The sequence below is a fragment of the Dipodomys spectabilis genome, unplaced genomic scaffold (assembly GCF_019054845.1).
Source record: "Dipodomys spectabilis isolate Male_0828 unplaced genomic scaffold, ASM1905484v1 ptg000207l, whole genome shotgun sequence".
NCBI lineage: Eukaryota > Metazoa > Chordata > Mammalia > Rodentia > Heteromyidae > Dipodomys > Dipodomys spectabilis.
Window position 1 is genome coordinate 695,664 of NW_024870884.1, and position 27,434 is coordinate 723,097.

Genomic DNA, 27,434 nt, shown 5'->3' on the forward strand with positions numbered 1-27,434 from the left:
ATGAAAAATAATGAGGGCCTAACCTTAAACTAAGGCGGTTATGAGAGAGAAGCCGGGGACATCAGCACAAGTTACTACCTCAAAGTCATGGGTAAAGGTGATTGACCAAATATGGAGAGAGAAGGAAAAAGGAGAGATTTAAATGACTCCACTGAATCTAGTTTGGGAGTTGATTAATTGAGGTGCAGAATTTAGGACCAAGAGTTCTTTTGGGAAATGTAAAAATAAGAGCTCAATCTTAACCGTGCTGGAAGTGAGAGGCTGATAGGGCACTCAGGTGGGCTGTTTAACAGGTAAAAGTCTATTTGAGGTAGATGTTTAATGCAGCAGAGGGACCAGAGAGTCATCAGCTTCTCCGTGTAATTAAAACTATGGGCTATAGTAAGAGCGGGTTTCCCAACAGGAACAGTGCCAGAAGAGCAATTTAGATAATATTTCAAAATCAAAATGTATGGGAGCAATTCAAAATGAATGAAAAACCTCAATGTAAGACCTGAAACCATGAAATTATTACAAGAAATAGTGAAAGAAACATGAGGGCCCTTCTGCATAGACAGAGCCTTTGTGAATAAAGATTCAGAAGTACAAAAATCAATGAGATTGTACAAAAATCAAATGGGATTGTATCAAACTAAAACAGTTCTTCACAACAGAGGATAATCCACAAGTTAAAAAGACAATTTACACCATGGGAGAAGATCTATGTGAAATACCCTATGATCCAGCAATTCTACTCTTGGGCAATTACCCAAAAGATTACAAACTAGAATACAGTAAAGTCACCAGCACTACTAAGGTTAGTAAAGCACTATTCACCATAGCCAATGCATGCAATCAGCAAAGATGCTTGCCAATGGACGAATGGATCAAGAAAATGTGGTAAATATACCCAATAGAATTTTATTCTTGCATTAGAAACAATTATCTAGCCTCATTTTCACAGAAATGGAAGGACTGCACACAAGGTTAAGTGAAGCAATTCAGGCCCAGACAGACAAAGGATGCATGTTTTCTCTCATATGGAACCTACAATTAATTTATAAATGTGTTAGTAAACAATTGGAGTGTTCTCCAAATGTACCTAAATGTATCAACTAAAATATGGTGGATTCAGAGGAGAACTCAAAAAAGGTAATTTTTTAGAAATTACAGTCCAACTAAATAAACATCAGGAAACAATGATATACACAAGACACTATGTTGGAAATAAACTTTACAGCTTCAGCGGGGAGGGGGGAAGGTAGGGGAGGGAAGGGATCATAGGAGAAAAACAAAGCAGGGGGTAACAATGCTTGACAAGAAATGTACTGATTACCTTAGTTATGTAACTGTAGCCCCTTTTGTAACTGTAACACGATCTTTACAATAAAATCAAAATTTAAAAAATGAAGAAAAGAAAGGGGAACTTGAAAGAATGGTCAGGATTAAGGGGAGGAGTTTAGATGAATGAAGAGAAGATGGGGGAATACAGTCATAAAATTCAATGCATGCTCTATAAAATTAAGAAAATTGAGGGAAAGCGTGAGATTGAGAGAGATAGAATAGAATGATGAAACATGTTATTGATTAAAATGCACTGTATTCATAAACTGCTTTGTTGAATAGCAACTCCTTTGTACAACTACTTGAAAATAATTTAAAAAATATAAATGAATGGAAGACTGAAGAACCAGGCATGCTTACAATAGAGTGCTAAGAAAGAGAAACTCATTACAAGTAGTGCAGTGAAGTTATCTCGAGGAAGGTAGCATTCATCAATAAAGACATCAATCGTTCTGTATCTGGGATACACATATATAACACATATGGACACCCAAATCCATATATGTGCTTTTGTTCTAAAAATGTGATAATACTGAAACTAATGAAAGAGTAACCTCTAAATATCTATCGTAAAAGCACACAATTGTTTACAAATTCATTTATGAAAGGCTAAGAAATATTCAAAAAGGCATCGTATCAAAAAGTCACAAACAATAAATGTCTTCATTGTAAATATTTGTTTTTTGGTAGCATCATTAAAGTAGACATTACTAGTTTGTCATGGTCTCCTTTACCTGACTTGGTTTCAGTCTTTGCATTGTGTTGTCTTGAGTCTAGAAAAGAACTCATAAAACCCTCACCCTCACTTGTACATGTTATGTCGAAAAGTGAACCTTACAATTTTGGTGCGGGGAGGGGGGGTGGCAGAGGACGTGGGGGGTGGGAGATGGGAAGGGATTGGAAGGAGAAACAAAGGAGGAGGCAACAATACTTGATAAGTAATGTACTCATTACCTTGCCCATGTAATTGTAACCCCTCTCTACGGTATATTCACAATAAAAAAACAAGAACAACAAAGAAACCCCTCACTTGTGGTTTCCTTAAAAATAAAACATTTAGTTTTAGGTACCATGAAATGTTACACTAATGTACAAAATAATAATAATGATAATGATGATGATGATGATGATAAAATAATAATAAATATCACAAAATTCCTCACCTGAATTTCTTTGCAGAACACTACACAGTAAGACAAAAGCCAGTCACATCTTCAGAAGTAGTTTACTGAGGTTCTGGGTTACTTTGTTTCATATTAAATTGTAGATTTGAAGCAAATATATACTTCTTTTTTCTTTATCTTTTTGGTCAATCGTGGGGCTTGAACTCTGGGGCCTGGGCACTGTCCCTCAGCTCTTCAGCTCAAGGCGAATGCTCTACCACTTGAGCCACAGTTCAAGTTTTTCTGGTGGTTTTGTGGGGATAAGAGTCAATGGAATTTCCTGCCCAGGATGGCTTTGAACTAAGATCCTCAGATCTCAGCCTTCTGAGTAGCTAGAGTTAAAGGTGTGAGCCACTGATGCCTGGCTTCTATTTCTATTTTGAGTGACATCACCAACCGCTTTTCTAAACTCTGTCATTTACTAATGATTTTTTTAAAAAAAATATTGTTATTTTCAAAGTGAAATACAAAGGGGTTACAGTTATGTAAGCCAGGTAAAGAGTACATTTCTTTTTGGACAAAGTCACCCTTACCTGATTTTCTCCATCTTTTCCCTCCTATCCCCACTCACAAGTTGTATAATTCAATTTCAATGTAGTGTCTAGTAAGTATCACTGGTGCATTTGTTTCTCTATTTATGTACTTCCCCTTGCCCTCCCAAAGACATATACACAAACAAACAAGACAGAAAGAAGAAAAACCTCTTGTTTCTATTGCCTGGTATTCATTTCAATAAATACTATTTTGTGTGATCAGAGGCATATCGGCATTGTGCCTCTGAGTTCCTCTCCTGAGGGTATCATCCTTTGATCCATAAATGCCTACAGTTCTGTATGATTTATCATTTCCCAGTGTATTTAGATCTAGCTTCCACATATGAGAGAAAACATGTACCATTTGTCTCTCTGAGCTTAGTTTACTTAACATGATTTGTTCTAGGTCCATCCGTATCCCTGCAAATGATATATCATTCTTTGTAATGTCTATGTAAAATTCCATTGTATATAGGTACCATATTTTTTGATCCACTCATCTACTGAGGGCATCTAGGGCTGTTTCCATAACGTAGCTATTGTGAATAGTGCAGTGATGAACATGGATGTGCAAGTGTGTTTATGGTACCCTGGCTTGTGATGTTTGCGTAGATGCTCAGGAATAGTATGGCTGGGTCATAGAGAAGGTCTATGTTTAATTTCTTGAGGAACCCAGAAACTGCTGCCTAGAGAGGTTGTACTAGTTTACATTCCCACCAAAAGTGCAATAGGGTTCTTTTTCCTCTCATCCCTACCAACACTTATTGTTGTTTTAATTCACAATGTTGGCCAAATTTCAGAGTTATTTGGCCAAGGGTGATGACCATTTCCTTATGCTTTTTCCTTGCCATTCTTACCTTTTCTGAGAAGTCTCTCAGCTTCTTTGCCCATTTCCTTTAGTAATGAATTTTAAACTGTCTTAAAATTTAGCAGTGAAATACTACCATTGCCTTCTAGTTAAAATATAGCATACAGATTGCACAATGCTGATGCATTTGTGTTTTAGGTTAAGTAAATTCAACTTTCTAGAGCTTCTTTAAATAAATCTATTATTGTCAGACTATGGACTTAGTGTTCTCAAAAAGCCTCTTCATCTGTAATATGTCTAGTATTACCTCTTTTTACCTGATATCTTATTTGCACTTATTTCCCTATCTAGAATGTTACTAATAGGTTAAAAAAAATGAATGTGGCTTGTTAAACATATGATTCTTGACCCTGGTCATGTCAGTCAATATAATGTCTCTCAGTCCTTCAGTAGTTTGTATTAGTGTATTGACTCTTGGAATAGATTACACTGTAACTATGATAATTAGATTTTATTCCACACACATCTTTTATCTCTTATTAGCATAGTAGTTCACATTGAAGTGTACTATACTTTGGGAATAGTAAGATCTTCATTAAATAATTATTAGATGGTTATTTTTCATAATATTGGATGAAACATTTGTGCTATGAATAATCTATAAATATTGCTTCAGCAGTATTGGATGATATGTTTTATTGGTACATTAATTTCAAATAATCTTTCCTATGTTCAGTCCAAAAATATTGAAATACCATTTTCAAATAACATTAGGACATAAACACAAAATGATAACTCAAATTCAATAGAATAATTAAACATATGAATCTGAGTTTTAATGCTTTTTGGTGACAATTACATTTAAATTTTACAGGGGGAATAGGCATCATTAAGAGAAATTAATGGATTATTTAATTATTGTTAGGTAACAACAGAAGGCCATTGTGATCTACCAAAATTGCTTCTAAAGACATTTTATCTTCTCTAACTCTCCAGAATCAAGGGATGCAGCTTGCTTTCTATGTCTTCCTCTCAAGTTTATACTCTCAAGATTGTTGAGCTAAATGTATCACATGTAGCAAATAATTAGTTTTCAGGCCTGGGAAGGTGGCTCAGTGGTAGAGCGCTTGCCTTGCATGCATGAGGCCCTGCGTTCGATTCCTCAGCACCACATAAGCAAAAAGAAAAAAGCCGGAAGTGGTGCTGTGGCTCAAGTGGTAGAGCACTAGCCTCGAGCTGAAGAGCTGAGGGACAGTGCCCAGGCCCAGAGTTCAGGCCCTACAACCGGAACCCCCCCCCCAAAAAAAGTTTTAGGATTAGTATTGTAACTTTTAAAAACCTGAAATAAATTATGTTCACCATTTCACATTAAATTTGAGAATGAGAAAAACAACGGTTACTACAAAAGTTTTCAAAAAGAGCATAGATAGTGGTAATGTTGCTTTCCTTAACAAAAAAAAGGAAAATAAAAATTAACTCAAACTTAATAATCTACTTGATAGCTACTAATTTTTGTTGAATATTCAATATGTGCTTTATCTCTACAAATATGTTTTGGAAATAGGAATTCAATTCAGTATTTCAATATTTGCTTTATCTGGATACCTGATAATTTGTATCCAATTAAAAGAATTTGTTTCCATAAATATCATACTGTAGACTGACAATCGTAATGTCACTAATTTATCAATATTAGTTCATATCTCATATATTGGGACTTGACTATTGTCCCTTATTTCCTCTTTTTTCAGTTTAAATTTTTTCCTTTAGTTTACTCAGCAATGACTATTACATTTAAATCTGATATTGCCACACCTGCGACTCTCTGTGGTTGGCTACTATTTTTTCAAAATAGATTAGAAAAATTTTAAGTATATTATTGCAAATTCTATTTGTTTTAATTGTGATGTGTCATGAATTCAAATTCTTGTACTTTAATTATACAGTTTCCTTTCCCTAGACAACTTCCGATCTCTCTAAATGTATCTGTTAACAGTGTTCACTTTTCAGAGCTAGTTTCAGTCTCACTGCCCTTTCTCTGTGCTCTGCACACTTTCCTAATTACTTCTTATCACCGGGAAAATTATATATATAAAGAAAATAATAATTACACATAAATTATTGCCTAAATTACAGAAAAACAAAATTCAATAAGCTCATTTAATATATTAAATCCAATTTTATAGAATATTATTTTTATGTGGTATATATACAATGGAATTCTATGACTCCATCAGAAAGAATGACACCACCCCATTTGTTAGGAAATGAAAGGATTTGGAAAAAATTACATTAAGTGAAGTAAGCCAGGCCCAAAGAAACATCGAACCCATGGTTCGATGCAATAACTGGTATATGTCTAAGAGAAGCAGAAAAGGTCAAAAGTTATGTACATATGACCATATAAACTGATGCTATGCGAAATGAACCACGAGATAGAGACACAAGAGTTTTTTTTCTTTGTTGCTGTTCTTTTAAATGTGCTTATAATGTAGTATGCGATTATTTTTGTTTCTTTGTATGTTCTTCCCCCATGGTACAACTACCTGCTGTCACTGTGATTCTGGTGTCCTGCATCTTGTATATACATTTTTCTAATTTGGGAGGGGAAGGGAAATAAAAAAAAATAAGGATACAGGTTGACCCATGGTAACAATGTGATATACAAGACACTATGTTGTAAATGAACTTTGCAAGTTTGTGAGGGGAGGGAAGGAGGAGTTGGGAAGGTAGGGAAAAACAAAGGAGAGGGTAACAATGCTTGATAGGAAATGAACTCATTACCTTGATCATATAACTGTAACCCCTCTCTACAATATCTTTACAATAATATGTATATATATATAAGAATGTTATTTTTAAAAGCTCTTAAATATTAAAAAAATCTTGAAGAGTATCCACTAGTCATTTAACTAATTAGATAAGTTGAATTTCTTTTCAAGATTACAATAAAAAAGGTTCATCAAGAAACAATGCACTTTACTCCACAGCCATAAGATAGCATAGTTATTTTACTTACCCTTACTTGACCCACAAAGGCATTGGCTTCCTCCTCCACCACAGATAAATTCCTAGGTAGGTATGGATCAAACACTGGAGCATTGTCATTGACATCTGTCACTACCACATTCACTGTAGCAGTGGAGGTCTTGAAGAAAATGACAAAAAATAAAAACGTATTAAATATTAGAGGAGCTATTTTCGACTTCAATGAAGTGGTCATCCTGAAATTTCTAGATCCAAAAAGCATCTCATTCCTATTCTGTGTCCTTAGTATTTAAATACACAAATGAATGAATGAATGAAAATATAATAAAATATATAGCACAAAACATCACACTATTGGCCATTCTTATTTCCTCTTCAGAGAAGTCTTTCTTTAAGCCTTTAGCCCACTAATTAATCAGGCAGTTGTTTCTTTGAGCATTTGTTGTTGGGGGATTTAATTTTTTGAGTTCTAAGTATATTTTAGGTATGAGACCCTTGTCTGTTGTATGGCTAGTGAAGATCTTCTCCCAATCTGTGGGCTTTCTATTGATCTTGCTAGCTCTATACTTTGCCAAGCTCTGAAGTTTCATGCAATCCCATTTGTCTAACCTTTCTTTGATTTGTTGTGTTTCTGGGTCTTTATTAAGAAAATTTCAGCCTGTGCCAAGAAGCCCTTGAGTTTCTCCTAATCCTTCCTATAATGTTATCAGGGTGTCTTCTTTTACTTGGAGGCTTTGATCCAGTTGGAGTTGGTTCTGATGTAGGGTAATATACAAGGATCTAATGTCAGTAGATGAACAGATCAAGGAAATGTGGTATGTATGTGCATATATATGCATATATACACATATAATGAAATTCTATGCTTCCATCAGAAAGAATGACACCACCCTATTCGTGGAAAGACTTGGAAAAAATTATATTACGTGAAGTAAGCCAGACCCAAAGAAACATAGGTCCATGGTTTCCCTTATTTGTGATAATTAGTATACATCTAGGATAATCTTAGCAGATGATCAGAATAGCTCAATACATATGTCCATATGACCATATAAGATGATGCTAAGCAAAATGAACTCCAAAATATGGGACACAAGAGGTTTTTCTTTGTTGTTTTTTTTTTTCATCTCCTATGTAATTTTTTGTTTCTTTTGTATGTACTTCCCCTATGGTATAACCCCTGTTGTCACTGTATTTGATTTTGATACCCTGGTATTTTATATATGTCTATTTGGATTAGGGAAGTAAAGGGGAACCACAGAATAGTGACACAAAGGCCAATGGGAGAATCAATGCAACAGCGATAGACACAAGCCAATATGTTGAAAATGATCTGAACAACTGGGGATTGGGGAAGGAAAGTAGTAGAAAAATAAGGCAAAGAATAACAAATTTGACAAGCAATGTACTTATTATCTTTCTTACGTAACTGTAACCTCTCTATACATCACACTTCAACAATAAAAAATCACACTATATAAATATGCGTTATCTGGAAAGTTAATAGTCTGAAAATATTAATAGTGTTAATGTTTCACATTTAAATCAATAACATTAGTTGCAGATACTGGTCATAAAATTAGTGCTTTATGAACATACAACCCTGGGGATGGTACAAAAGTGAATCTACCATTACTATGTGACTAAAGAGAAATTTCCGATCTTCTGTGACCGGAATGTCCAATGACATGTGCAGAATTCAGATACAGCTCCATACATGATTCAAATTGGAGAGTGTCCTCTGAAGTCTAAACCTCAGTACAGTTCCTAGGTTCTGCCTAGCTCCATCAGATTTAGGGCATACAGCAGAAAGAGAAAGAGGACTTATAAAGGATACTAATATCTGGACAGAACTATATATCAAACATTTAAACAACACAAATTTCTATTAATATAGACTGTTTATATAGTATTTTTATGCATTCAATGAAATAATATACACTAATAAGAATGAATGTACTAATGGTAAAAATACTAAAGCTAATAGATTTCACGCATGTAAACTTGAGTTAAAGAGGTCAGACACAGAGATCTACATGCATTTCAGTGGTAAGTTTACTATCAAATTAAATGATTATGATTTATGCACTTTTCTACTTGTATATTTTCCAAGAAGTCATTTAATTTATAAGCTGCATACATGTATATAAATCCATTGTGCATGTACATGTATATATATGTATATATAACTTCTTTATACATATAAAGAGAATCAAATGTGTTCTGGTTGTATTGAATATAGATTTATTTTATAGATTTATTTATTTTTATGTTTCCAAATGTTGTACAAAGAACCTACATTGCTTTTATAACAAAAATATTAAAAAAAACTATTACCACTTACAAGTTGTGTCAGAGGTGAAAACAGTTTAAAATAAAATGTGTTTCATAGTTACATTGCTTCCCAACTTGCCCAAGGGTGAACAAGACATTAAAATTGACAGCCTGGAGCCAAATTTTAGGAGCAGCCACAATGGAATTTGCTGACTGTTCTTCTAACTACCTGACCCCTTTTTTGCCTACTTATATATTTGTACTTCTGTGTCAGTCTGTTTTGCTATTTTTTTCCTCACTCCATTTTTTTACATTCTCATTGTGGATATCATGGAGTTATATGCTTTTATATTCTTTTATATCCACCATCCAGTATTGTAACCTGTAAGTGGATAATGTACAGGAGAAATGTATAACTTAATAAATTCATAATTAAATAAAATGCATAGCATTCTGTGCTGAATGGGAGCTAATATTCATGAACCACGTGGGCTTATTTCTCCATGTCTCAATGAGTTTACAGCACCCAGGAAGAATCAATATTTCTGGCAGAAATAATAAGACACACATAGAACAATGTCTTGCTTACATATTTCTTAAGAAATCTGAAGAGGACTTGCATGGGTATCGTTGAATAATCAATAAAACGAATATTTCTGGCCTATAATTATGTCTATTGATCCTTAGCTTCATTGTACCATCCCAAATGCTTTGTAATAGATTCATTTTTAAAATTTTTATTTTATTGTACATGTGCTGTACAGAAGGGTTACAGTTATATCAGTAAGGTAATGAGAACATTTCTTTTCAAACATTGTTACCCACTCCATTTTTCTTCCATTGTCCTCCACCCCAAGTTGTATAGCTCATTTCCAATATAGCGTTTTGTGAGTATCATTTGCATTGGTTCACCCTCTGTCCTTGTTTCACAATTTTGTTATTCCCTTCCCTCCCCCAAATCAGATAAATGTATATAGAAGACACAGAATCAAAGACAGTGATTGCCAGGGATAAACCTAAGGGAAAAAGAAAAATAGAATAAATTAAAAAGAAAGAGCTTGATACAGCACATTGATGACAAGTTAAACAACCAAAAAAAGATATGTTGTTTTGGAGTGCATTTCGATTAGCATCATTTTTGTTTGTCTTTAATCACTGTATTTGATTTCTCCGTTAGATTTAATAATGTCTATTGATATCTCCATGTTTGCTGATCCTCTCAATCTCAAATTGACCAATGAGTGACTTATATATATATATAATTTCAGTAATAATATTCAGCTTCATAATTTTTTCATTATGAAATTTTATTTGAAAATACCTTTCCAAAGCCGGGCGCCTGTGGCTCACGCCTGTAATCCTAGCTACTCAGGAGGCTCAAAGCCAGCCCAGGCAGGAGCATCCGTGAGACTCTTTATCTCCAATAAACCACTATAAAACTGGAAATGGTGCTGTGGCTCAAGCAGTGGAGCGCTTGCCTTGAGATGAAAAGCACAGGGACAGCTCCCAGGCCCAGAGTTCAAGCCCCTTGACCGACAAAACAAAAAAGAAAAAAAGAAAAGAAAATACCTTTCCTTGGGCTGGGAAGGTGGCTCAGTGGTAGAGCGCTTGCCTTGAATGCCTGAAGCCTTGGGTTCGATTCCTCAGCACCACATAAGCAAAAAGAAAAAAGCCGGAAGTGGCGCTGTGGCTCAAGTGGTAGAGCGCTAGCCTTGAGCTGAAGAGCTGATGGACAACGCCCAGGCCCAGAGTTCAGGCCCCACCACCGGACCAAAGAAAAAAAAAAGAAAATATCTTTCCTTAACTTTTTAGGTTCACTTACTCATTGAAAATTTTTCTGTTTTCTATGCATGCTTGTATGTATGTATGTATGTATGTATGTATGTATCTGTCTGTCTGTCTATCTATATATCTATCTGTTTTCTCTACATCTTTTAGAAAGTCTACCACTAGATTTTTTTTCGGAGGGGTGGGAACTTGGGGCTTAGACTCTGGGCCTGGATAGTCTCTCCGAGCTATTCAGCTCCAAGTGAGCACTCTACCACTTGAGCCACAGCATCACTTCCAGTTTTCTGGTGGTTAATCAGAGATAAGAGTCACTTGGACTTACTTGCCTGGGTTGGCTTTGAATCACAATCCACAGGTCTCAGTCTCCTGAATAGCTAGGATTAAAGGTATGAGCCATGGGTGCCTGACTTTACTACCTGATTTTGTTGTTGTTGTTGTTGCCGGTTGTGGGTCTTGAACTCTGGGCCTGGTCATTGTCCCTCAGCTCTTCAGCTCATGGCTAGTGCTCTACCACTTGAGCCACAGTGCCACTTCCAGCTTTTTTCTTTTTGCTTATGTGGTGCTGAGGAATCGAACCCAGGGCCTCAAGCATGCAAGGCAAGCACTCTACCACTGAGCCGCCTTCCCAGCCCCACTACCTGATTTTTTTAAGAGAGAGTTCTGGTCCAATTAGTTTGTCCTACGTAGTTTCCTGCTTTTGTATTCCTTTGTTAGAAATTAGATTCTGATTCTGTGTGATTACACTGAAGTTCACAATTTTAACTTCTCCCTGATATTCATTTTTATAATTATTAGATTATTATTACTTCTTTAAGTACCACTACTGCCACTGTGATTACGACTAGTAGTAGTAGTCATAATAATAAATATTAGTACTATTATAGACTAGCTGGCTTCAAGCTTGTCTCCTCTTTCTTCAACCTAGGAAGGCTGGCATTACAGATGTGTTCCACTATTGCCTCAAGTCTTTTGTGAGCCTATTCCTTCCTCAGCACATGTGTGGTGAGTATAATTTCTCCCCTATACAAAGATGCTTTGTTGAATATCCAGCATTTTAACATTTTTCTCAAAAGGGGTCAACTTCAATTCTCAAGTTTCCTACTTATGGAATAAAAGTACTTAGGATCATCAGTGCATACCACCATTGCCCAGTTTGTTGATTGAGACGGATTCTTTGTTGATTGAGATGGATTCTGAACATTAACTTTTTGAATGTATATTACTTAGAATTTTTAACTCAAGTATATCCTAATCTCCATCATCGTTCATGGCCTAGTCACATTTAAAGAACGTTTCAGAACACTTCTGAAAGGATAAAGCATATGTTTCCTCCAGTTAAAAAAAAATAAAAAAATGCAATCATTTTTAAGCTCTGAAAATGAATGAGATAATATAATGTCTCAAAAGAAATCCATTCATAAAGATTTTATTCAAATATATTTCAGCTAAAACATAAGAACACTAAAAAATAGGTATTATTTTTCTTAAGAAATTGGTAAATTCTTCTATAGTCAGTAATTGAAAATAAATATGAATATTAACATTTCAAAAAAGACCACAAATGGACATATTGAATTGAAACTCCTTTGTATGACTTAAACATACTCAAATATAAGTTTAAAAAATCAGGGCTGAGAAGGTAGGTCAGTGGTAAAGTGCTTGCCACGCATGCATGAGGCCCTTGGTTTGATTCCTCAGCACCACATATAAACAGAAAAAAGCTGGAAGAGGCTCAAGAGGTAGAGCGCTAGCTTTGAGCTGGAATGCTGAGGGAGAGCACACCGGCCCAGAGTTCAAGACTCATGACTGACTCCCCCAAAATTTTTAATTAATTAATTTAAAAAATCATCTTATTATGCTGTGATAGGTAGTTAAAATAATTATAATAAATTATAAATTTTCTGAGGATCGCGGTTTAAAGCCAGCCCTGGCATAGAAAGTCCGTGAGATTCTTATCTCCAATAAACCACTGGAAAACCAAAAGTGATGCTGTGGCTCAAGTGGTAGAGCGCTTGCCTTGAGCTGAATAGCTGAGAGACAGTGCCCAGGCCCAGAGGTCAAGCCCCATGACTGACTCTCTCTCTCTCTCTCTCTCTAAATATATATATATATTAGTTTGTATGTTTGTCGATCATAATTTGTAAAATAAATTTTGAAATGGGAAACATGGGTGAGACAGATAAAATTTCCAGTATATTCTCACAAAATATAAATAATGGCCAAAATAGTGTGAGCTCTATTCATTCCTAGTCCCTTTTCTGACTCTTATAAACATATTCAAGTTTACTCTGAAATTTTATTTCATATAAATTGCTGATAATCACTTTGATTTAAGAAAAATCCAAACTTCTATGGTCTCTGCTCATATATTATTCATCTTAAAGATTACCATTATTAAAGTTAAAGTACTGGTTTTGAAGATTACCATTATTAAAGTTAAAGTACTGGTTTTGTTGGTACTTTTTTAAGGATATCAACTTAAATGTTTCAATCTGAGGGCTCTCAAAGTACGAGAATATTATTTTTAAGCAATCACTTTCTACTTCAGGAGCACAACGTTCATGCTTATATAAAAGTATATGTCTAAAATTATGTAATTATATTATGTATTATGTATTACCTGAAAAAATGTCTGAAATTAATTGTATTCTATATGAGATGCAGACATTTGAAAATAAAACAATTCATTAAAAAGGAAATATTGTAAAGCTGAGTGAAATCTTACTGACAATGGATTTAGAAAATGGATACCTAGACATGTTGAGACACCTTGCCAAAAAGAACCAAAATATTCTAGTAAATTACTGAAAATACCTTTAAGAATAAAATCATTAATTTCAGTCAAGACATTGTGTATTCCAGTGGACAATATCATGATTAGTTGATTTTGAATATGCCAGAAATCTAACTACGCTATTTATTTTCCATTCTTTCCCTAATTTAAGAAATTTTCTGTTCAATGGCAGACCTTAAATATCCTAGCTAATATAACTGCATCAATTTTTGATTTATAATATGACACAGCTTACAATTACACATTATGCTTCATATTTTTTCTATACCAATTTTTAACCTAAATATCCCTTCTGCAATTCACTTTACTTATACCCCTTAATGTATGTTAAATATTTTCTCCTTTTTTTCTTACAATTTTCTTCCTGTATTGTTGTCTAATCAAGTATTTTATTCATTATTTCTTTTTAAGAATCCCATTACTGATCACATTTGTACCACAGGCCCAGAAAAACAGAGGATATTGCACACACATAAATTCATCTTAGCCTTTATTTTCCTTCATCATTCTGCCATTTGAGTCGTTTCTATAGGGCCTGATAATCTCTAGAACTGTACTAAAATGGTACATTTTATATTTGGTATAGTATTTAATGTCTGAAATATCAAATATTTTATAATACAAAATATGCAATTACCAAATTTGCTAATTCTTCCTATTTTTCTCATTTTGATAAAGACTATGAAATGATACAAGTATCAGTTTCATCTTCTTATAATAGCATTTTTTTTTTTTTTTTGTCGGTCGTGGGGCTTGAACTCTGGGCCTGGGCATTGTCCCTCAGCTCTTCAGCTCAAGGCGAGCGCTCTACCACTTGAGCTACAGCGCCACTTCCGGTTTTCTGGTGGTTTATTGGAGATAGGAGTCTCACGGTCTTTCCTGCCCGGGCTGGCTTTGAACCACGATCCTCAGATCTCAGCCTCCTGAGTAGCTAGGATTACAGGCGTGAGCCACCAGCGCCCGGCTATAATAGCATTATTTCCTCAGAAGGCATCCTGAAGTAAATGGAAGGACCACATTTTCATATATTCTTAGCCAAGCTATCACGTGGATCCAAAAATTGATTTTAACTCAACTGGAGATCGGTTACTATTTGAAAAGATTGAAACTTATTTGTCTATCCTGGGCTTGAAATTATTTGAGACAACAGTGCTGATTGGCACTAAAGCATTTAACTAAAGGAGAATAAAAAAAAAGAATGGCAAAAAAATAAAATAAAACACCAGCCATGATAAAAAAAAATTACAATGCTTAAAAATCTGGATATGTAGTTTGTGAATATGGTAGTTTGAAGAAGATAGACAAATAATTTGAATAATTCAAAAATAACTTAGAGTGTTGGAGACTAAGCTAAATGATGGAGAGTACTCAAACAGCAGGCACACGGTCTTATGAAGCAACCCAACAGCATCAACTACCTACTGAAGAAAGATTAAGTAAATTTATTTATTCTTAAAACTGACTTTCGGGGGCTTGAAAGGTGGCTCAGTGGTAGAGTGCTTGTCTTACATGCATGAGGCCCTGGGTTCGATTCCTCAGCACCACATAAGCACCAAAAGCTGGAAGTGGTGCTGTGACTCAAGTGATAGAGTGCTAGCCTTGAGCTGAAGAGCTGAGGGACAGTGCCCAGACCCACAGTTCTGGCCCCATGACTGGCAAAACAAAACAACACAAAAAAAATAAACAACTGACTTTTGGATCCAAAAGATGTAGGATGTATCTTTTGGATGAAAGTAAAGGGTCAACTTTAATCATTGTCATCACACTGATGTTCATCAAGCTTATCAATTAAGCGTTTGCTTTGTTCATAAACAGGTATACTCATAAATCTACCTATAATCCCTGCCTCAAAGTGGCAGTAAGTGAAGGAGGTTTCCACATGGTAAACCTAGCAGACAAACGCATTTCATAGTTCTAAGAATGATTCTTAGAATAACTTAGGTTTCACTGTCCTGGTAGATGGGAGTTGAATCTGATCATAAGTGCCTAAACTACAAAGTCAAAGGTTCTAACACCAGATCTCATTCAGAGTGTAGGTATATTAATTAAAAGAACCTTCTGGGGGGAAAAAAGCACTTCTAATTATGGGTGTTCCAGGTAAAAAGAAGATTAATTCATAATTTTATGTGTTCCAGTCTAGAGCAGATTAATTCATAACTATAGCACATTTATTTTAGAGCATAGGGCCACAAGAGTAAAAGTTTTTTGAACACTAATTTGAGAAGCCTGTTGTATGGCGTATACTCACCCCATCTGGCCTGCCATCTGAAGCTGTGACGATGAGAATATAACGATCTGTGCTTTCTCTATCCAGGGCTTTCCCTAAGGTTAGAATCCCTGTACTAGCAGAAGAAAAAAATCAACAGTAAGATAGAGAAATACAAGGTCACAACCAGTGTGTTTTCTATACAAAACTATGTTAGATTATTTCCAACTAAGCAATCAGAACTTCCACACTTAAGATGGATAATACTAGGATTCCAGTTGCAAATTGAAAGAGGCTTTTTAAGACTATCAAGTTTCTTAGCAATAACAATAAGCTACCAAACTGAATAAGATAATTGTGATGATTCCTTATCTTCTAGTGAAAAAAATCAAAATGAGATTTAATTCATTCCTGGAATAAAGAAATCTATCTTATTTGTGATTATTTCTAAATGAAAAGAATATTATATCTCTGCAGGGTAACAATTTTTTCAGACTCAGAATGATTTATTATAGATAATATACATTATCTTCCTACTCATGGTCATATGCCTGTTCATTCTTTAAGTAGAAGACACTTAACATATAATTTGATAAATTCTATGGATAAAAGTTAATTTTTTTCCTAGTTACTTAGGAGGCTGAGATCTAAGGATCATGGATCAAAGCTATCCCAGACAGGAAAGTCTGTGAGACTCTTATCTCCAATTAAATCACAGATGATTAAGGAAGTTACGCTATAGATCAAGTGGAAGAATGTTAGCCTTGAGCAAAAGGATCTTAGGGACAGTGCCCAGGCTCAGTTCCAGTCTCAAGACTGATAAAAGAAAACAAAACCAAAACCAAAACGTCACCTAATCATAAGTGCATCTATAACACACCTTGTTTAAAAGATTTTTGTTTTTGAATAAAAGGCTCAGTACTAAGTTACTTTCTGAAGGATTGTCCTTGCCATTAGAAGTAGTTGACAACTTTAAAGGCATTCAATTAATCCCAAGCTATGCCCGCAAATGAAATGTTTCCACCTCAGTGGATTTTAGTTAGTAAAAATGCTTAAAATAAATAAATAGTCTCCTGGGTAAGATTTTTGGGTTCAAAATTAACCTCTTAGTTCTCATTAACATTCATAAGGGAAAATACAAGTAAAATAAAAGTACAAACAGCTGAAAGTTTCTGATTATAAGTCCAATCCCTTATGAATATTATATTAGCATTAAAATGAGGAAAATCAGGTTATAAATCACTTCACCATAAATCACTTCACTTTTAACTTTTCAAAACTTACGTTTCTGAAAGATTAAAAACTCTCTGGGGGTCTCCATTTTCAATGGCATAGGTTATTGGGTCTCCCTCCCGATCAGTTGCCTTAAATAGAAGAAACAGAATTCAATAACCAAGTGGTTTATGTAAGATTGAAACTAAAGGCACCTAAGTCCAGCTCACTGTTAAAGAATAAAGGTTATGACAGGAGCTGTGGCTCAGTAGTGCAGCTCTTTCTACGGTATTCAGGCCTGGAGTTCAAATCTCAGTTTCACCAAAACAAAATAAATAATAATATATGGCTGAATGACAAGATGAAGAATAAAGGACTGTATATTGGATGTCAGTATTTCTGAAAGTTCACAAAATCTTAATGAAATGATCAGGATAAAATTACAATTTCTTTAATAATGGTTTGCAAAACAAATACCATGTTTATTAATTAAAAGCAATTACTCCTTGTAGTCAACTCAACCAAATTATTAAGTACATCTGATTTTGAGTCAGAAACTTTTCAGAAGCAAAGGACAAAAATGTTTATCTAAGTGAGAAGTGTTCATAGGAACCAGGAAAAGAACTTGTGAAATAGAAAACATATCTCTAAACTATCATTCTATTCATGTAAAAAAATGAACAAATCCCTGAAGTGGTACATGGTAGAGGATACACTGCGCATGGATAATCATGTTACATTTTTCATAGCACATTGAGACAAAGCACTAGCCTATAGGAATTCTTGTATAGATAAGATCAAAGGATTTAGATGATCATCTCTTTTGTCACTTAGACAATGTATTCTGATACATGATTTTACGTAAGTTGAGAGCAAGAATTAAAGCTTGCTATTCAAGACAACAGTGTTTCAAACTATATATTTGCACATGCACATACATATACATATGTACATATATATACATGCACATATATATGTATATGTACTCTTAGTGTTATGTAATTGGCCTTGCAATAAAAAGGTGGTTGTGAAGAATATATTTTCAGTGTCAGTTAAAAAATATTTTGTGTCATTAGTGTTATTCTGTTTTTTTTTATTTTAATATACAATTTGTTCTTAAAATGAGGTTAAATGAAAATATCAGTTAATTCAAATCCTCAAAAGAAGTCATAAGATGTAATATATAAACCTGAAATTTGGAAACGTAGCTAAATATAAGAGCGTGTGTGTGTATGTATGTGTACTCTTGGATATACAACTTTCTTAGTTTTGATGTTTTTATTAATAAACAGGAATAGTCACACATTAAGAGGAGAGGACAATTAACACATTGACTACTCCATGATTTTTGAGATTGAAAACCTAAGTCTCTGCACAGTAATAAATTTCTGTTTTGGCATTTCTTGGTAGGTAAATTTAGCAAACTTAAAAATGCAAATTATCCAGAATATGTTTTGTCCTTCAATCAACAAATTGATGAAATTTCTTCAAAAACAATCATGCTATCATTCTTTCTCTTTTCCCTCCTATCTGTGTGTGTGTGTGTGTGTGTGTGTGTGTGTGTGTGTGTGTGTGTGTGTGTGTGTGGTGTGTGTGCCCTTTCCTTGAAACGATGCTTACATAACCCAAGCCTCTATGTGTCTATGTTCTGCCAAATTCTTTGAATCAATATGCCCTTTTCTTTGTGTACATGTAGGTATCTGTCTGTCTGACTGTTGTCTGTCTCTCAGCTACTACCAAAATTGTGATAGAAATGCTGAGAGGAAGATATGGTTTATGTGTAAAAATTCCACACCCCCCCCCCCGCCACAGAAACCAGAACTTGATAAATGGTTAATTCTAAGAATAGAAATTTTAAAAATATACACAATAAATCTGGAACATCTTGTTAAAAGACAGCATAGCAGAACACTCCAAAAGTGATGGTTATGTTCTAGAAGAACATGTGAATTGTTGGAATGGGGTCAGTAAGATCAATTTGGGGACAATTTAAGCACTGAAATAATTGATAGGAATAGTGTTTTGTATTGAATGTGTTGTCTCAAAATTCATACCTTTGAACCTGATCTCCAGCATGATGATTTAGAAGGCAGTGAAGACCTTGAGGAGGATTACCTTTCTAGAAAGAACAGTACTAGAGAACTGGGAAAGTAGCATGTCACCCAACGTTGTTAAAATCTAGGAGCATATCAAGATTACTTTCTGCTTTTCATGACTGAGTCACACTTATACAAAAGTCAATGTTTTATGGGAATTACAATGGAAATATTTGCTACTACTGTAATATGATGATATTTCTTCATGAATTTTTTAATGTCAAGCTCACATGTTTTCTGTAATTTTTATAGAATTTCCAAAGACAAAGTTAGCATAAGTAAAATTGTGTGTTTGTGGCTGTGGAAAATCTACTGTGTACCTTGTGTATATGCAGATTATGCGTGATATGTAAGCATACACACATACATGCATGTGTCTATAATCATAAATTGACCATATATGTCCCCAATACATATCTGTATATGTATAGGGAAACATTTATGAATGCACATAGATTAATTTCAAAAATAAAACAAATCGAAGAAAAAGAAAGATAAAGTAGATAAATATAGTTAGCTTGCTATTTTAGGCATTATTCATTGAATTTTCCATCATGTCTCATAGAAAAGCCTCTGATTCTAAGTCTCTGCACTGTAGTTAAATTAGGACTATGGGTCATGGCAATCAAGGTTTATTGCACTTTCTCACCATTTGTTTATTGCACTTTCTCACCGTTTGTTTATCAAAACCAAAACAAACTGCTTTTATTTTGGGAGGGGGCAGAAGAAACTCTTGATGTGCTGAGGCAAACTTATTGCTAGATAATTCTACCTCCACCTCTGAAATGTGTTTTCTGAGTCTAAAGGTCTCTTGGAGGACAGCTTTCATTTTTTGTGTGTAAGACATGTATGTGTGAGCAGAAAAAAAATTCAGGGATGAAAAAGACATGTTTAACTTCATGTTTTTCTAAGACCATTATTGGATTTAGTGAATCCATGTTTAAGAAAAAAAAAAAAGCTATTCAAAACAGGAATAAGAAATCTATAGTCAAATTCTTCAGTTTTCTTAAGCCTTCCATTGTAAATATTATGTTTCCTATTTATAATCTAAAATAAATTGTTTTCTCAGCTGCAACTCAACAAATGCCTGGTAGTTAAGTGAAAAACAAAAAACAAAAAAAAAACAAAATAAAACCAATCCATAGGCATTTCTCAAGATCAATTGGCTCTCCTGTTGTTTTCACTCAAAAACTGCCTCTGATTAGCTATTTGTTGAGTGTGCTTCAGGAACATAGTTTCTGTTTCTACCTCTTCATCACAATCTCAGGAAAATCATAGCATTTGCATGTTTAAGCTATAATCAACAAGAGTTGGCAGTATTTGGAACAATAAACAGCTCAGGACATGCAGTAAATGGTGAGGTTTTATTTTAAAAAACAACACATTAAGAACCATTTATTGCCAAGTTACCTAAGGTAGTCTTAATGACTGCTATGAAAACATTAGTAGCTAGTTTATAGTTTTCCAAACAGTATGTACATTCCAATTAGTCCTTTGTTAAAAGTTAATTTTAGGGATAGCACAGCTATTTAATCCTGTCCAGTTAAAAGGGGCAGGGAAACAAACAGAACAGCAACAACAAAAGTTCCTTATGTCAAACAGGTACAGAGATTTCAAATTATTCTATTAATCATACAGAGTCATCTATCTTCAGGAAAAATGAACAGGGTCACTTTTACCCATAATCATAACCCCATCAAAAGATGATGTTAATTAGTAAAATTGATCTTCATCATTTTCTACAAAGATGAAGCCAGAAATGGGAAGTTCCCAATTTCTCTTCCTACAACCCTGAAAACAACTGTGCTTTCACAGCAGAAATGACAAAACTTAAAACAAGACAGGAAATAGGTCAAGACACATTTAATGTGGGTCTTCATCACCACCCTCAAATACAGCTCCATTGCTATACACAGTACCTCTGCAGTTGTTTGTAAGATTCCATTGTCCTTGTGTTGTAATTTGTTGTTCCAGGGACCATTTCCCCAAAGCCCTTATTCTTTGTTTGTGGCTACAGTTCTGAATGAATTGTTCTTTTGTGGGAATGCAGGATGTACTGATGGTGCTGAAGAGCATCACTGGACTCTATCTTCTGTCATGCACAGGTGTCAAAAGTAGCTGCTTCCTAATAGTGACAATAGACCCTGAAAAATGTCTATAGAAGAGCCAAAGGAGATCAACTCCTTTAAATCAACTTCAAAAATGTGTCATCTAGCACTCAGTTTAATTGGAGGTGAAACAAAACACATAGTTCTTGAAATTAAGGCCATCCCATGAAATCCAGGTTGTGTGCTTTCCATAACCAGAATCACTGTATCTGATAGTGTGTTACTCACTTAAAAACCCACTTACTAATTTCCATAGTTTACTCCAGGTCTATAGATTGGGTTTTCTAGTCTGGTGGGGAAATAAATTCTAGTTAATATCTAATGTGCTAATTTCCATGAGTCTCAACATGTTCCAATTACAGATCCCAATATTTCAGGCCAGAAAGAAAAGCCCATTGTTTTAAATTTGGAATGCATATTTACAGGTGCTGTAAACCTAGGAGACTCAAGGATATTAAAGTCAGTGTTACAGTTCATCTGCAGTTCAGAAAGCCTCATATAAATTTGAAAGTGGGAAGGTGACTACTATTGCTAATGACATAGTTAGGGTGAATTTTCCTTAGTACCTGATGAAAAGCTTTTTTGTTGTTGTTGTTTCTCACAATGAAAGTGATTTAGGCTAGCTGGGAAACTGAAAACCCTTTCTAACACTCCAAATTCTCATGTCAGAGTTTGCCTGTGACTTTAACATACTTCATACTGTTGAAAGCAGCAATTGGGCTGCCATTTCTCAGGGAGAAAAAAAAAAACACTTTAGGCAAAATTGACTCTTGTATGAGTCGAGAACTGGACATACACTGGGATTTCTCAAAATCCAAACTCAAACATTCATAACAGTCACTATGGGTTTTGTTTAAGGACAGAGAGTTAACATGAACTGTTCTGACTGTGAGACACATTTTTATGTATGTTACGTAAAGGCAGAAATGCCATTGTTGAAGATGTGCTGACTCCAAATTACACAATAGTTTATCAGGTAGTTTCAGCCCTTGTTGAGTCCTCTCACATTCCAGAAGCCTGAGGACAGCAAAGCATGTAGGCCCACTGACCCAATTTTTACAATCTCTGAGTCTCAGAACAGTATAAGCTTGCTTTGAGCATTGTATACTTGGTGTGGAGAAAGGTAGCTAGATATTGTTTATGTATACCAACATGCATACTTTCTCACAGGACCCTTCAGCATTCCCCTACATAAAGTTGACATATGCTATTGTATACTGTGCTAACTACTCATCTCCCAACACACACATGGACATGCACACACGTACATACATTTTAATTTATAAAAGGACAGCAATAAATTATAAAAGTATGCAATTATAGGAACATAAAAACATCACTATTAGCATAAGTTAATATAAATCTTCTTAAAAGTGCCCTTCATTTATAAATCTACTAATTTACTTTAAGTTGACCTTTTGGACCTTGAAAAGGGCATTGTGGTACTTTATAATTTTTCTGTGTTTTCATTTAGAAAATTCAGTATTTACTCACTACCTTTACCATATATATATAGAATGGGTAGAAGAAAATGGCAGAAACTGATGGTGCTGTTTGAAACCTTAGCTGTAGCTGACCTTGCAATTAGATGTCCCTAAAAGAGAGAAATCAGATTATGCTGACAGCTATCACATTTTTGTTTTATATTAGCATATGTTAGTTATACAAAGGCATTTCATTTTGATTTTCCATATATGCATACAGCATCTCCTGAGAAATTAAACTCATTTATCAGTCTTCCGCATCCACCTTTTTCCCCCTTAAAGAATTTTAACAGGCTGCCTTTTTCTATTTGCGCGCGCGCGCGCGCACACACACACACACACACACATATAGTTATTCACCTTTCTTCACCTCTCCATTTGCTTTTCTCTTGTTCACTACTCACTAGTAGACAAAAGAACCTGTTACACAATCCTGACTAAGTGCTTGAGTGAGATTAGTACACTGTATTCTCTCTTATTCAACAGTTGTAGAGAATTTTCTTATTCCATTTTCGTACAGAAACTTGTGTATTTCTTTTCTGGTATTTTATATTTTACTTATGCTCATTGTGTTCTTTACCTTTATTTATTTTTTAATATAAAAGTTACAGCTACATAGTTCAGGAAATGAGTATATTTCTTTTGGAACAATGTTAGCTCCTCCCTAATTTCTCCCAGGTTTTTCCCACCCAATCCCCATTCCCTCAAGTTATATAGTTCATTTCCAACATAGTATCACAACTGAATGAATTCACCCTTTATCCTGCCATTGCTGTGATTGTCATTCCCTTCCCCAAATCAGATAAACTTACATATTAGAGAAAGGGTACAGAAATGAAAAAGAAGTAACAATTGGTGCCCCACATCTTCTATATACATTTTTCTAATTTGGGGAGGGGAAGGGAAATAACAAAATGCTGAAATAAGGATACAGGTTGTCCCATTGTAACAATGAAATGTACAAGACACTATGTTGAAAACAAACTTTACAACTTCGGAGGGGTGGGGAGGAGGAGTTGGGGAGGTGGGGAGGGAAGGGATGGTTGAGGAAAAACAAAAAAGGGCATAACAATGCTCCAAAGGAAATATACTCATTACCTTACTCATGTAACTGTAACCACTCTGTACAGTATCTTTACAATTACAAATATAGATATATATATATATACATGTGCTACAAGAGGTGTGTGTGTGTGTGTGTGTGTGTGTGTGTGTGTGTGTGTGTGTGTGTGTGTCTCAGTCTTGGGGCCTGAACTCTAGGCCTGGGCGCTGTCACTCAGCTCTTCAGCTTAATGCTAGAGCTCTACCACTTGAGTCACAGTGCCACTTCCGGCTTTTCCTGCTTATGTGCTGCTGAGGAATCAAACCCAGGGCCTCATGCATGCAAGACAAGCAAGCACTCTACCATTGAGCCAACTTCCCAGCTCCTACAAGAGGAGCTCCTCCCTCCCAACCAAAGTTGTAAAGTTCATTTTCAGCATAATATCTTGTATATCTCATCACAGTGGGTCATCCTGTAATCTTATTTCAGCATTTTGGGAAGTAACAAAATAGCACGTGTGTTTGGATGTTATTCACCTTTCATCATTTCTCTTAGTTCCCTTTACCCTGACAAAGAGTCTCACATAGTCCTACAGTTCGAATTATGTCACACATATGCTTGCTCTCTCTTTCTCTGACTAGATTGGGTATATGTGGCCTTTGTCCTTCCGTACTTGGCTTACTCCTTTAACATGATAATCTCAGACAATTCTAGATAGAAGTACATAGCACCAATGCATTCACAAAAATATGCTTGATATCTTTTGTCTTAAAGGAAATGCAAATTGAAAGAACACTGAGATTTCATCACTCTCTGGGGTCAGAATGGTGATCATCAAGAAAATAAACAGTACATGATGCTGACAGTATGGAAAATGAATCTATATATAAAGCCAGTATGGTAGTTACTAAAAAAAATAGCAAACAGAATTGAAATTTTATTCACCAATACCAATTTGAGCATACTTCTGATAAAAAGTATGCCACAGTACAGTAAAGACTCTTGTATGCCAATGTTCACTGAAGTATTATATATAATAGCTAAGCTAGGGAAGTATCCTAGCTTGCCTAGAGTTAATGAAAGCATAAAGCAAATGTCATTTATGGAACTAATATGTCATCATTTAGTCATAAACGGAATCTGTCTTTTGCAGGAAAACATATCTGTACTTACAACACAGCATTCTGTTCTGGCACTGGTCTAGTTGCCAAAGACTGAGGGGGGGGGGGGATGGAGATAGAAAGGGATAGGAAGGGGAAACAGAGGAGGAGGCAACAATTCTTGATAAGAAATGTACTCATTACCTTGCCCATGTAATTGTAACCCCTCTGTATGGTATTTTCACAATAAAAAAGAAAAAGAAAAAAAGGCAAATCAAAAAAAAAGTGAATAAAATAATGCCTTTGGGTTTTCTAGACAGTAAATAGGAAAAAATGTGTAAGGAAAGTATAGTGTTTCTACATGTTATGAACATTTATGTAGAAGAAAATTTCCAACTATAAACCTGTAAGCAAGACAAAAGCAAATCATGTGAATGCTTGGAAAAGCAGCATTTTAAGCCATGGGAATTGGAAATGAAAGGCCCTCAGTCAGGCATCTCTCAATATATCAAGTTACCAATGTACCTGTAATACCAGTTTCATCGTTCCATTTTCATATATGTCCTTATTTATCTCAATATGTCCTCTCTTATTTTCCTTCCTCTCCCACTTATGCTCCACCTGAACAGAACCTTTTTACTTTCCTAACAATCATTTCTTATTCTGTGTGTACTAATTTTACCAAGGAGTTTCACCATGGCATTTCCAATAAGTACCTCATATTATAATTAAAACAATCTATTCTGTTGCTTTCCCTTTCCTCATTTCCCAAAAGAGTTGGAAAATATTTTGGATACATCGATATATTTACTTTAAATAAGAAAAGAGTTCACCATTAATCTGGGCTGATTTGTGCAAAAATTGGATAATTGAAACGAAGAGATACCCTCTCTATCTTTCTCCTTCTCTCTCTTTTCCTCTCTCATCTTCTATATATCCATATATACCTATCCATACTTCATACGAAATGTAGAATTAAGCTGTAGAATTAGATGAACAATGTCAGTGTTCACTTATTTATGCCCTGTATCTCATTGGAAAGATATACAAAGAAATGTCCTACTAAATGAACAGAAAACAAAGAGGAAAATCAATGAGATTTCTATTCCTGATACTTATCAATGGCCGGGTCACATATAAAGTTGGATAAATCCTATTTAATTAAAAGGGGAATGACTTTCCCATACTACAATCTTCAGAGTTCATCTATATGGTAAGACTTTAGCTTAGAGAAAAGCTTCTTAGAAGATAGAAGATTAAATCTCCAAATAATGTATTCAAAGTAATCCCTATAGTATAAATGACAGTGTAAATTCTGAAGTATGAAACCTATTGACACTGTACCTACAGCAGGTGTTCAGCATTCATGAATCATAAACTCCTGTATCATCTTCAGGACGAACATATGTTCTTTTTTTCAAAAGAAATGTTAGTGAAAAAAGTAAGAAAAATAAACAGGAAGGTTCCCTTCTGTCGACATCCCCTCCAGCATCTGTTGTTGTTAGAGTTCTTGATTATAGCCATTCTAACTGGGGTGAGGTGGTATCTCAATGTTGTTTTGATTTGCATTTCTTTTATGGCTAAGGAAGTTGAGCACTTCTGCATGTGTGTATTGGCCATCCTTCTTTCCTCTTCAGAGAAGTTTCTCTGTAAGTCTTTAACCCACTTATTTATTGGGCAGTTGTTTCTTTGAGGATTTGTTGTTGGGGGATTTAATTTTATAAGTTCCAGGTATATTTTAGATATGAGACCCTTGTCCGTTGTATGACTAGTGAAGATCTTCTCCCAATCTGTGGGCTTTCTATTGATCTTGCTAGCTATGTCCTTTGCCATGCAGAAGTTCTGCAATTTCATGCAATCCCATTTGTCCAACCATTTTTTTTGATTTGTTGTGTTTCTGAGTCTCTTTTAAGAAAATTTCAGCCTGTGCCAAGGACACCTAGGGTTTCTCCTATTCCATCCTGTAATGTTTTCAGAGTATCTGCTTTGACTCCGAGGTCTTTGATCCATTTGGAGTTGATTCTGTTGCAGGGTGATATATAAGGATCTAGCTTTAGTTTCTACAAGTGATTAACCAATTTTGCCAGCACCATTTACTGAAGAGGCTGTCTTTCTTCCATTCTATTTTTTTAGCTCCCTTATCGAAGATTAGATGGCTATAGGTCTATGGATTCTTTTCTGGGTTTTCAATTCTATTCCATTGTTCCTGAGATCTGTTCTTGTGTCAGTACCAAGCAGTTTTGATTGCTATGGCTTTGCTGAATTGTTGGTGGGAATGTAAATTGTTCAACCACTTTGGAAAGTAGTATGGAGCTTCCTCAAAAGACTCCACATAGAGCTCCTCTATGACCCAACAATCCCACTTTTGTGCATTTACCCGAATGATCACAAACAAGACCATACTAAAGCTACCAGCATAACTATGTTTAGTGCAGAATTATTTACCATAGCTAAGATATGGAACCAACCCAGATGCCCCTCAGTAGATGAATGGATCAAGAAAATGTGGTATATA

At 35.0% G+C, this 27,434-nt stretch overlaps 1 protein-coding gene across 12 annotated transcripts in view; it reads right to left on the minus strand.

The window, feature by feature from the left end:
• Window positions 1-27,434, minus strand: part of Pcdh15 (protocadherin related 15) — a 450,667-nt gene that overhangs the window by 147,481 nt on the left and 275,752 nt on the right. For 11 of the 12 annotated variants that reach the window (XM_042696488.1, XM_042696486.1, XM_042696489.1 and 8 more), the window contains 3 exons: window positions 17,162-17,241; window positions 15,920-16,013; window positions 6,847-6,975 (listed from right to left, as the gene is read on the minus strand). In XM_042696488.1, coding sequence (XP_042552422.1) covers window positions 6,847-6,975; window positions 15,920-16,013; window positions 17,162-17,241 — 303 coding nt within the window. The remainder of the gene's footprint in view (window positions 1-6,846; window positions 6,976-15,919; window positions 16,014-17,161; window positions 17,242-27,434) is intronic. The other variant, XM_042696485.1, reaches the window with a different exon arrangement.